Source organism: Oncorhynchus keta, chromosome 34, assembly GCF_023373465.1.
Source record: "Oncorhynchus keta strain PuntledgeMale-10-30-2019 chromosome 34, Oket_V2, whole genome shotgun sequence".
In the NCBI taxonomy this organism is placed as follows: Eukaryota; Metazoa; Chordata; class Actinopteri; order Salmoniformes; family Salmonidae; genus Oncorhynchus; species Oncorhynchus keta.
This window is the reverse complement of record NC_068454.1, coordinates 54,404,069-54,416,958: the sequence shown is the minus strand read 5'-3', so window position 1 is coordinate 54,416,958 and position 12,890 is coordinate 54,404,069. Positions and strand designations below refer to the sequence as shown.

At 46.1% G+C, this 12,890-nt stretch overlaps 1 protein-coding gene across 5 annotated transcripts in view; it reads right to left on the bottom strand.

The window, feature by feature from the left end:
* macf1b (microtubule actin crosslinking factor 1b) overlaps positions 1 to 12,890 on the bottom strand; it is a 45,544-nt gene that overhangs the window by 23,540 nt on the left and 9,114 nt on the right. For 3 of the 5 annotated variants that reach the window (XM_052494096.1, XM_052494099.1, XM_052494098.1), the window contains exons 1-8: positions 9,475 to 9,737; positions 4,526 to 5,307; positions 4,183 to 4,239; positions 3,831 to 4,001; positions 1,428 to 1,594; positions 1,088 to 1,247; positions 857 to 941; positions 201 to 445 (exon numbers count right to left, since the gene is read on the bottom strand). In XM_052494096.1, the coding sequence (XP_052350056.1) occupies positions 201 to 445; positions 857 to 941; positions 1,088 to 1,247; positions 1,428 to 1,594; positions 3,831 to 4,001; positions 4,183 to 4,239; positions 4,526 to 5,227 (1,587 nt within the window). In that variant the 5' untranslated portion in view covers positions 5,228 to 5,307; positions 9,475 to 9,737. Of the gene's footprint in view, positions 1 to 200; positions 446 to 856; positions 942 to 1,087; positions 1,248 to 1,427; positions 1,595 to 3,830; positions 4,002 to 4,182; positions 4,240 to 4,525; positions 5,308 to 9,203; positions 9,445 to 9,474; positions 9,738 to 12,890 lie in introns of those variants that run through there. The other 2 variants (XM_052494097.1, XM_052494100.1) reach the window with 2 other exon arrangements.

Sequence of the window (12,890 nt, the reverse complement as noted above, 5' to 3'; positions counted from 1 at the left end):
AACAAAAGGTTAACACAAGTACACATTGCTGTCTAGTTGAAGTGTGTGCAGAGTTCCTACTACTTTATCCTTATCAGAAGACTATCAAAATGGACTAAATGCACAGGACCCAATGAGTAGTCGTGACTGGTGAGTAAGCAATCCATCAACCTCATATCAATTATTGTACACAGGCAATATTGCTAAGCCCCACTTCTTACCCTCTGTCTCTCTGCAGCACAGAGCGCCGTGTCTCCACCCCCAGTCTGCCCCCCAGAAGGCCCCAGCAGTTCCCTCTCGATGCGGCCCAGCCACAGGTGGAGGTCTTCCTGGCTGGAGGTGCAGCGGCTGGATGCCTCCAGGGCCTGCTCCAGTCTCTGCAGCACGTCACCACTGGTCAGGCTCAACACCGAGCAGCGTATCCTCAGGCTGTCCACACGCTCTTGCACCTGCTGGGCTTCCTCTTCTGTGGGGACCACACCAACACAAAGACGTGTAGGATTAGCATGTTGCTACACATAGCATGTGGATGTTAGTACTCTTAGCATGTTAGTACTCTTAGCATGTTGGTACGCTTAGCATGTTAGTACTCTTAGCATGTTAGTACTCTTAGCATGTTATTACTATTAGTATGTAGCACAGGAGGTTGGTGGCACCTTCATTGGGGAGAACAGGCTGGTGGTAATGACAGGAGGAATGGGTGGAATGGTATCAAATACATCAACCACATGGTTTCCATGTATTTGATGCCATTCCATTTGCTCCGTTCCGGCTTCTCATGTTGTTTCTCTATGTAAGTCATCTGTTGATGGATTTTGTGTATCGGTAAGGGTAAACATTTACAAACGCATTGATTTTGCAACATTCATTTATGTACCTGAAATCTTCTCCTTGAGGTCATGACCGCTCTGTTGAATTTTCACCAAGTCAGCGTTTTTCGCCTTGATCTCTTCCACCACAGCCTGAGGGGTATTCCAAAAATATGTCAGCCATTTTGTGTCAGACGATTTCTCCGCCCACCAGCCTCCACGGGTATATACACATGCAGTATATGGCACAGGGTATAGGTCTGCATATAGAAGAAACATATACATAGATGATGTCCTACCTTGGCTTCCTCCGTACCCTCGGGGAGGTGTAGCATTTCCCTCTCAGCATTGCGTAGCTTGGCCAGGTCCTGCTCCACAGAGATGAGCCATTGCTGCAGGCTGTCCACCCTCTCCTGGAAGAGCTTGGCCCTGGGCAGGATGAGCTCCAAATTGCCCCGCCTGTCAACACCAATACACAACACCCATTACATTACAGCTCAGCCACGCTGCCAACAGCATGATAGCATAGCATAGCATAACATAGCAAAGCAAAGCTAAATAAAACATAACATGACATAGCATAGCAAAGCATAGCATAGCTTAACATGAAGGGAGAGCACCACAGTTCAATGAGCTGACCTGTTCACCGCATCTACCAGTAAGGCCTCCCATTTGTGTCTGAGCGTGGAGAGCTGGACCCTGGCCTGCTCCCCCTCCTCCCCTGGGAAGGCCTCGGCCATATGAGGGCCCTCCAGCATCATGGTCTCCATACTATGCCTCCGGTCCTCCAGGAGACGCAGCAGGAGCTGTGAGATGATAAGGGATACTCAGCCATTGCCTTATTGTTGTTAGGACCAGGAGTTTTACCTGACCACAGTAACTGACCAGGGAAAACGCCAATTCTTACTCGTTGTCTTTCTGATGGTGAGACTCATAGATATTTTCTCAGTGATAAAAAAGTCGAAACCTGTGATAAGTCGGGGATGGGCTACTTTGGAACATTCCGTGTAATCTTACAAATGCTTGAAAATAGGCTACAACTATTGAGAAGTGAAGTGTAAAGCCAGAGATGACCTCAAATAGACGTATTAGGAGTTAGGACAATCCCAGCTCAGACGACTCCGGTCTTAGCTGCAGAGAGTCATTGCTACTTGCTAGCCCTGAGAATTTACATTTGGGTATACAGTATGTGCCTTTTCTTGTCTCTCCTGCCTTTGTGTGAGTGCAGTGAAAGCACCATCTCAAGTGTCAGGCCTGCATTGTGAGGAGCCGGGCAGGTTTCACCTCACCCACTGTACTCACAATGGGCGCCGGTTCACAGTGAAAGGTGAATGGCTCAAAAAAAAAAATCATCCCAGGAATTGTACGAGTGAACCTTCCCTATTCAGCCCTGAATACAAGGGATTTAATAGAATAAAGGAAGCATTTTACTATTTCCATGATCTCAGTGCCATTTTCCATAGATAAAGTGTCCTCATGCGATTGATCAAACATTAGAGTTACTTAGCCGTGGGTGCTGTGTGTAAGTTTAGATATTTTGTGTACCGTGTTGTAAATTAAAGTACCAGTCAAATGTTTGGACCCACCTACTCATTCAAGGGTTTTTCTTTATTTTTACTATTTTCTACTTTGTAGAATAAAAAACGAGGAAGTAACACATATGGGATCATGTAGTAGACAAAAAAGTGTCAAACAAATCAAAATATATTTTAGATTCTTCAAAGTAGCCACCCTTTGCCTTGGTGACAGCTTTGCACACTATTGGCATTCTCTCAACCTGCATCCTTGAGGAAGGCTTTTCCAACAGTCTTGAAGGAGTTCCCACATATGCTGAGCACTCGTTGGCTGCTTTTCCTTCACTCTGCGGTCCAACTCATCCCAAACCATCTCAATTGGGTTGAGGTCAGGTGATTGTGGAAGACAGGTCATCTGACGCAGCACTCCATCACTCTAATTCTTGGTCAAATAGCCCTGACACATCCTGGAGGGGTGTTGGGTCATTGTTCTGTGGAAAAACAAATCATAGTCCCACTAAGCGCAAACCAGATGGAATGGCGTATCGCTGCAGAATGCTGTGGTAGCCATGCTGGTTAAGTGTGCCTTGAATTCTAAATAAATCACTGACAGTGTCACCAGCAATGCACCCCCACACCATCACACTTCCTCCTCCATGCTTCACGGTGGGAACCACACATGCGGAGATCATCCGTTCACCTACTCTGGTTCTCACAAAGACACAGCGGTTGGAACAGAAAATATCACATTTGTCCTCACTAGACTAACGGACAGATTTCCACCAGTCTAATGTCCATTGCTCGTGTTTCTTGGCCCAAGCAATTCTCATATTATTATTGGTGTCCTTTAGTAGTGGTTTCTTTTAACCAATTTGACCATGAAGGCCTGATTCACACTGTCTCCTCTAACCAGTTGATGTTGACATGTTACTTGAACTCTGTGAAGCATTCATTTGGGCTGCAATCTGAGGAGCAGTTAACTCTAATGAACTTATCTTCTGCAGCAAAGGTAACTCTGAGTCTTCCTTTCCTGTGGCGGTCCTTATGAGAGCCAATTTCATCATAGCGCTTTATGGTTTTTGCGACTGCACTTGAAGAAACAAGTTCTTGAAATTTTCCTGATTGACGGACCTACATTTCTTAAAGTAATGATGGATTGTCATTTGACTTTGCTTATTTGAGCTGTTCTTGCAATAATATGGACTTGGTCTTTTAGCAAATAGGGCTATCTTCTGTATATCACCCCTACTTTGACACAATACAACTGATTGGCTCAAACGCATTAAGAGGAAAGAAATTCCACAAATGAACTTTTAACAAGGCACACATGTTAATTGAAATGCATTCCATGTGACTACCTCATGTAGCTGGTTAAGATAATTCCAAGAGTGTGCAAAGCTGTCATCAATGCAAAGGGTGGCGACTTTGAAGATGTCTTCACTATTATTCTACAATGTAGAAAATAGTAAAAATCGAGAAAAAACCCTTGAATGAGTCGGTGTGTCCAAACGTTTGACTGGTACTGTACCTTCTGCTCTTGCAGCTGTGCTTTCACTACTTTGACCTCTGAAGATGGAGGCTTCTGATTGGCAGTCAGCTCCTCTATCTCACAGACCCAGGTCAACAGTGCTTCCAGGGATTGATGGAACGTTTCAGAATCTGCAAAATCCTCTCTCAGAGTCAAGACAGATCTCGTTCCCTGGGGAAAAAGAGAGCATGACACAGCATTAACACTGTTTATAGCAACTCAACCATATGAAAACATGGACACCATGGAACCATTCTGTAATATCAGTGTTACCTTCATACTGTGCAGAGGCAATTGGGATAATGCTAAATAGTAAATCACATAAAACAGACCAATGCACTGGATATCTTACCCTCCAACGATCCAAGCTGGAATCTTGGTCTGAACTAGAATGTCCATCACTTTGCAGCTGGGATAGAAATATAAAAGTCAACACAACAGCCGACTTCATTGCGCAATCTACTTCTCTGAAAAAGAGCACCGTCCTGACAAAAATATAACACATTATGTAGCACAATGCTGCTGAAGAGATGTTAAGGAAATTGCAGAGCGGTAAAGATGAAAAGGTGAAGTTCAGGCATTCAATGAAAGAATGGAATGGAAAGGGGTGAAAAAGGAAAGTCAAATCCTAGTCTACTGTACTGAATAATAATAGACACTTTAGAGAGGCTGTTTGCTGTTGAAGTTGTATTGACCTCAGCGAGTTCCTCAGCTGCTCCAGTCAGAACCCTAACAGTCCTGGTGACTATGGGGTCTCCGCCCTTCTCTCCAGACGGGTACTCCGTCACCTCCACAATCTCTGTCACAACTGTCTCTGTCACTTCCGTCACCTCCGTGACCTCGCGGGAGGCCAATGTCTTCCAGGACCAGGGGCTGCCCTCTCTAGAGTCTCTCCTTTGGAGGCTTCCTTCTCTGGAGTCTTTCCTCTGGAGGCTGGCCCTCCTCTCCGCTGAGCCTGGGACTGAGCCAGGCTGGGCTAGAGGGGATCTCCCATAGGGGATCTCTTGGACCACGGCCTTCCTAGTCAGGGTGCTGTTCCTGGAAGTCTTGATGGGGGAGGGGGTGCCTTGCCAGGCATTGTCCAGAGTACTGGTGGTGGTGACCGTGGGGGCGGGGGAGGGGTTGGTCCTTAGGGGTTTGTCCGAGGGAGGGGTGTTGCTGTGAGACACCTCATCCTCTACCTCATCCTCCTTCGTCCTGTCTGTCACCCTCTCCTCCTCCTCCTCCTCCTCCCTCTCTCTGACCACCTCCTCCCGCCTGGTCTCCCCGTGGTGCGTCAGGGGTGGAGCTTGCCATTCGCGGCGCCGCTGGTAGCACTCTTTCAGGAAGTCCTCGTCGGACCTCACCTGCTTGGACTTCTGGCCCAGGCAGCTGGGCCGGCTGATCAGATTACCCATAACCTTTCAGCCCAGGGGATAGTGAGGTAATAGGCGAGAATGGGCCCCTCTGCCATGCATGCAGGAGATCCTTCAGATGCCTAGAGTGAGACAAGGGGGCTTGGGGTGAGCATCCAGCTTAACTGTAAAATCATTCCTCTTTGACCCCCCCAAAACAGTTTGATTTATATTACATGTTTTGTTGATCTCTGATGTTATTGCACCAACTTTGGATAATGGTAAATATCATTATTTGCAATGTGCACGACTTGTGAAAGCAAACCCTAACTAAAATATGGTGAAAACTACTACAACTGCAGAAACATGTCCATTTAGAGGTTAAGTACCTATTCTCTCCATCTCTAACCACGTGCCACCACAGCCCATTTGTTGAGAGAGAGAGAGAGAGAGAGAGAGAGAGAGAGAGAGAGAGTAGTACAGTAAAATCAACTGAAGCACAGCAGAGCCAGGGACTCCTGGCTGGCTTACTGTGCAGACAAGCCTAGTTCTTTGTCATACATGCACGGATCTGGGCTCTCTTGGTCTTGGATGGTCTGCACCAGGCACCAGCTAAGACACTCTGGCTATTGAAATGTGTGTGACAGGCCTGTCCACTGAAAGCAGAATGTTCAAGGATACCCACTGTTAGGAAACCCACTGTTGAGCTCTGGCAGGCAGGACCACTATTTAGGAAACTATTTAGCCCATAATCAAATACGGCAGGCATAAAAACGCCCCCTCAGTGATGCATAGTCGGGGAATCACAGATAAAAGATGTCTATGATGACACAGGACACCGTTCCGCTTTCTGATCTTCTTGTGATGACCTGACATAACTGCAGAGACACTGGGCTCACGAAGCATTGTGAACCGGTTGTACTGTACAGAATTGTGAATGGTAATAGCAGCAAGATTGTGGCTGTGACTGATCACTAACAAATCACATCATCACAACAATTTGGACTGTAAGCCACAGTACAGTCCACCATTTTCAAGTATTAAACATCTTTGCCTGGCTTACAATGCATCCTTTTCCAAGAGTTCATTGGCTAATTCCAACATAACTGCCATGAGTTTTATCCATGACTAGGGACTCAAAGGGTTCAAAGGTGAGTGTATTTGTCCTGGCCTATATAGGGGCTGAGGTGGGCCCATCAGGGGCTACCAGGGAGGGGCTCTGCTATACTCGGCTGCGACTGCTTCCTCTGAGGTCAGAGTGGATTAGTGCCTCTGGATCGACAACAGGTCATTCCAGGTCACGGCTGGTCGCAACTGGTCTCGGCTGGTCGGGTCAGATAAAGTGAGGAAGCTCCAAAAAACCTGCCAAGCGGGTTTTCTGTTTTACTGGCTCGCTGAACCAGAAGACACCAAATTTTACAGTGCCGTCTTTGCTGGCTGTATCCGCTCTTTGTTCTTTGGTTACAATGAATATTCAGTACTCACAGGTTAGGAGCTCGAAACAGTTAGCTGCATGACTAGATTCGGCTGCTCCCTTTGCTGGAGAGAAAACAGCTTGTTCGGCTTGTAGCAGAACACAAACCCCATTGTGCCTCTGTCAGCAGTTTCATGTCATACTGGAATTATATTCTATTCTATTCATAATTCATAATTCTATTCCGTTCATTCTGCTTCACGGCCATGATCCCCATTATAAACCAGGACGTATCTGTCCTCTATGATATAATAAGGGTGTAGCTGAACTGAACATTTTGATTAGGCCTCTCTCTGTGCATTTTTGTAATTACAGTCGTACTATGCACATGTCTGCAACGCAGATGATTTAGGCCATAGCATGGATCCCAGGGGGAACTCTGTGAATACACAGAATCAGAGAGGAGAGTGGCTCACAGACAAAGCCACAGCCCAAGATCAATGATTACCCTGTTAGCCTTAATCACATCCTCGTATTCTCCAGAGGAGAGTGTCTGTGGCCAGGCAGCTGTGGCCATGTTCAGTAGGTTAACAAACCAAGGCAAAAAGGGTGAGGGTGTGCCATGTCTGACTGGCTATTGCACTTGATGTGCTCCCAAGTGGTGCGATTCCAGGCTGTATCACAACCGGCCGTGATTGGAAGTCCCATAGGGTGGCGCACATTTGGCCCAGCGTCATCCGGGTTAGGGTTTGGCCAGGGTAGGCCGCCGTTTTAAATAATAATTTGTTCCAAACTGACTTGCCTAGTTAAATACAACGTGTAGCCTGGAATTCAAACTGAGACGTCCTGTTTGCCCATTGTTTCACTTCAAAATAGCAGACAATGGAAACCGAGCATATCAGGTTGGATCCCAGGCTACCTGAGTGCGCTATCGTAAACTATTCCTAAGAGACATACTGTATGTAGCGCGAAGATGCTGTTTGGCATCCTACTGACACACACTTACTACATTAACAGTGAGATGCCATCTGAAAACAAACACAGAGGATGCTAATTACCACATCAATCCAATCAAATAAAATCGAATTGTATTTGTCACATGCGTCGTAAACAACAGGGGCGGACTGACAGTGAAACGCTTACTTACGGCCCTTCCCAACAATGCAGAGAGGAAAACTTGAAAAATGACAACACAAAGAATAAATACACAATGAGTAACGCTAACCTTGCGATTTGCAGGGGTACGGGGTCATTGAGGTAGACATGTACATATAGGTATGAGTCAAGGGACTAAGCAACAGGATAGATAATAAACAGTGGCGGCAGCGTATGTGAAGTGTCAAAAGTTAGTGCAAAAAGTGTCAATACAGATAGTCCGGGGTAGCTACTATTATAGCGACAAAACTATCAGCTATGTATTTCATCTCTACTGTACGAGGTAATTGGGTCATTCTAAGAGCCCATCTTCCAGGTCCATCAAAATCTCAAATAATCTGCAAGGACATACTGCAATTTAACTAAGAACTCAAACAACCCAGGCAATCATTCGACAACAGGTTAAATGATACTGTTTTGACACATTTTATTAAGGCCATGTTGCTATATGATACGATTGTGCACAGTAGCTTGTCCTGCGCTAAAAGCTGAAGCCAGGCAACCATTTCACCGAACCCATATCTCAGATGACCTGGTCCAATCCACCACTTAACCTCTCTAGAAATGACCCTCAATTTAGACTCTGCTCTTTGTGTGCTCTCTGCAAGACCATTTCCCGATGAATCAAATTTAGAGTCGCAATAAAGGGCTACTCTGCAATATATGAAATGTCTGATACTGTTATCTCCATCATTACAAATGGAAATCTATGTATCCTATCACTGATGGACACTAGACAGTTTGAATGTGTGTGCGTTTCTTTTTCGGTGAGTGTCTGCGAGAAACCCACACCTACACCGACATACACTCACACACAAAAGAGAATCGGGTGTTTTTGGCACCATTGTCCCAGAATGTATCCCAAACCCCCAAAAATGCATCCATTGACGGGCAAAACCAGACCCTTGATTACATTAACCACAGAATAATAATCATGAATTTACAATCTTGGAGCCGCACAAAGACAGGCCAGTCCCAATTCACGGAGGGTCTCTATGTGGTAATCAAGATAGCGGTCTTCTAATTAAAGCCGACAGCTGTGCGTTCACCCGTCACGGGTCTTATCACAGATTTTTTTTTTTAAAGTCATCCGTTCGAGACTAAAACACAAACAATTGTATCAAATTGTTTTGTTGATTTAAACACCTCACATTGCACCTAGGAAATAATATGAAATATCTAATACATTAAACCCAAGATGCAAATTGGCTATGGTAAAACATGTGACGGTTGCATCCAATGGTGAAATTGTTTGATATTTTGGTGAATTGCATTTAAAACTGCACATGTTGATTCTAGCACCACAATGCTATTTTTTTTTATCATTCTGATCATGACAAAATGTAGCAAGGGTCCATAGAATTGTCCCAATTTCACATATCAAACTCACTACTTTCTTCCTGAATCAAATCTGTAAATTAGAATATTCTATCTTGCACATTACCATTATCATGAAGACATTATACTTACAACTGTGTGAAACAATCAAAAATACATATTTCCTATGTGTGGAGTAAAAATAAAAACATACTTCTAGCTTCACATTCACTGTTCAGACTCGGAACTGTCCCTTTGGCCCAATGTGGACCAGTGAACCAATGGCCATAGCCACGTTGCATCATCACATGCTCTTCCAAGCTACAATCACAGAAGAGTAAACTCCTACTGAACTTTTCTTACAAGCCAATCCAGGCCTGGTGGCAGTTTTGGCGGTTTGAGATTTGAGGTGACGCACACTTACCCTGGAGCAGAGACGAGGCACAACGGCTAGAGCAAAGGAATTCAGCTAGTCCTCAGTCACCATTCAAAAAGGAGAGAGAAAAAAATCCTGCCTTGTTTGAGCATCCTTTGAATTGGCCTCCCTCCCTTCCCAAGAAGTCTCCTCATGCACATACACTCACAACTCACTCAGACATCCTCACATCAAAACACACTCTCTAAACAAAAACACACAAGCCCTGATAACCCATGCTTTCCGTTGCTCACAGCCACAGGCAAACAATGTCCTCCTCTCCCCTCTCACAGCACCCCCTCCTCCCCTCACCACCAGCTCCGCTCCTCTCCCCTCTCACAGCACCCCCTCCTCCCCTCACCACCAGCTCCGCTCCTCTCCCCTCTCACAGCACCCCCTCCTCCCCTCACCACCAGCTCCGCTCCTCTCCCCTCTCACAGCACCCCTCCTCCCCTCACCACCAGCTCCGCTCCTCTCCCCTCTCACAGCACCCCCTCCTCCCCTCACCACCAGCTCCGCTCCTCTCCCCTCTCACAGCACCCCCTCCTCCCCTCACCACCAGCTCCGCTCCTCTCCCCTCTCACAGCACCCCCTCCTCCCCTCACCACCAGCTCCGCTCCTCTCCCCTCTCACAGCACCCCCTCCTCCCCTCACCACCAGCTCCGCTCCTCTCCCTCTCTCCTTTGTTGTTGGAGCTCTGATAGAGGAATTTCTTCCTTGTTCACACCACCAATAGGACGATGGTGCACCCGGATCAAGACAATGTATTTTCAACGGCTCAACTAGATTCCCTCGGTTCCCAGCCAGAAAATGGTTATTGCATTGTGATCACACTCTGGTAGATCCATATGACCGCAGGGCAGAGGCTTGTGCTCCTGTGCCAGACAGTTAGACAGCAAAGTGCTTCCCTTACCTTCCTCCTTTCTACCCCCCCTCTATAGCCCCTCCCTTAGAAGGTTTTATTTGGGCTCTGAAACTCCATGCTGCTTGTGGTGAAAAAAAAGATAGAGTGAGAAAAAAAAGCCTTCTAAAGAGCTCCGGGTCGCCCTCCTGGAAACATTCACATGCCTCCAGCTGCCTCCAGCCACTTCTCTCTGCCTCTAGCTCACACAGCGCCGGCAGGGGCAAGCAGCGAAAGGCCACAAAAGGAGGGACCTTAACCCACCCACACCCATTCCCCCCATCTCCATTCAGTCAGTGCAGCAGCCTTCACAGCAGCAACAAAGACAGCAAATTACTGTAAAAACATCTCTGATTACTTTTCTCAACTCACTTCCAGACCCACACAACTCCTATGAAAAACAAAGAAGGTAAATGAAGAAGAAATTGAGAAAATTGGATGTTGGCAAAAATAGACCTTTCTCTGACTCCTGGGAAAGCTATGACGGAACCCTGTGGAGGTCATTTATCAAACTACATTTGCATCGAACTAAATCTCAACTATAAAATAGCACCTACATGCGATTTGTCTTTTTACATTAACACTGTGTAACCTACTTGTTTTATGTCCTATTATATCTATTATAGGGAGACTAAGACTAGGGAAACCAACACCCCAGTTGAATGAAACCAGCTAATCACACACTCATGTGATCACCTGGAGATGATGTGTGTCGTGATCTCCCCTGGGATAAGAGCTGGGAGTATTACTAGCTGTGAGTAAGTGGACAGGTGCAGGGCAGCAGGTGCACTGGAAGCCCTGGAGGACAGGTGCATTTTAGGTCACTCCCTTCAAAGAGGTGTTTAGTCCCTGAAGCCCTGAACAACCTAATTTAACATCTCTGTCTGTCTCTCTCTCTCTCTCTCTCCATATCTTTCTCTCTCCCTCCTCCAATATTCTCCCTCTCTCTCACACACACTCTCGGTCTCTCGCTCATGGACACGCGCAAGCCCCCTCCCTCTTCTATAATCTACAGTCTTTCAAAATCAAATCAAACTTTATTTGCTACATGCGCCGAATACAACAAGTGTAGACTTTACCGTGAAATGCTTACTTACAAGCCCTTAACCAACAGTGCAGTTCAAGAAGAAGAAAATATTTACCATCTAGGCTAAAATAAAAAGTAATAATAAAAAGTAACACAATAAGAATAACAATAACGAGGCTATATACAGGGAGCACCGGTACCGAGTCAGTGTGCAGGGGGTGCATGCTAGTTGAGGTAATCTGTACATGTAGGTGGTGGCGAAGTGACATTGGAATCAATGTCTCTAGAATGATTAGTCAGAGGAGAAAGTGCATGGCAGATGGAACAGGGGGCGAAAAATGGACTCTTTCTGTGCAAAGACAGAAGGGGACACGAAATCACATGTCCCTCCCTTTTCACTGTGCCAGGATTAGCTGATTACCAATACACCATCTTTCTGGAGTGTAAACACAACATGTTTCACACTGATGCCAAGATACTGTCATACCGGTATTGCACGTCTTCATGCGAGATTTAACCTTGCTTAGGCTTATTTTCTCAGGCGTGAATGTTTGTTTATGACAGTGTTACTTGCCACTTTGAAAACAATGAGGGACAAGGAGTAACTGGGAAAGAGGTGATAGCATGAATCACAAAGGAGACTGAAAATGCCCTGGCTGCGAAGGAAAAAGTGAATTCAATAGCGTGACCCCCACGGGGTCAAGTTATTTAACCCTGTGACTACTCCATCCCTGTGTGTCCTAAGTTATACTAGCCTCACATATTAGGACCTCCCATACTTTAGCTTCTCCGTCCCAGATATCTGAACCTGCAGGCAATGACAGAAATGCACGGACATCTGCAACCGACAGTTCAGAGAGATTGATACTCTCGGCAGACAAGATCAAGCTTTCGAAATAGTAGCGACACTCCAGACAAGGGTTTGGTTGGTCCCATAAGAGAGCAGCAGTGTCTTCAGCTGTTGAACGAAGAGCAAGTGTGCTGGCCCTCCTCCTTCTTCCTGAGTGGGTCTGGCATGGATGAGACCTCGGTATGCCAGTTACACTGTTCTAAACCCACAACACCCGATCCTGGTTTTCAGCTAGCTCCAAATCCTCTTCGAAATAATTGAATCAAACCCGCTCTCCCTTTCCATCTCACACCATGGCCTTAACCACACGTAACCCCCGTTCCAAAATACTGTCTGGTGTACAGTAGCTGAAGAAGCACTGGAACACTGGCTATCAATGGGGCTACGAAGCAACACACCATTATTAGCAGGCTGGGCAGCCAGGCAATTGATAATTTCCCAGTTTCTCTACCATTAACATCCCATCTGCCCCCTATGCTGTATGTAAGACTGGGAAGTGTAGGTTCTGATATTGGGGATATAGGGGCCTGACAGAACACGATTCCAAATTGGTTGCAAATGGGGCCAAAATTGATCACAGACCCCATGTGCCAGAAGACCTGAGAGCACTAAAGTAGATTAATCCTGCTGGCTGCCTGGCATGTCCC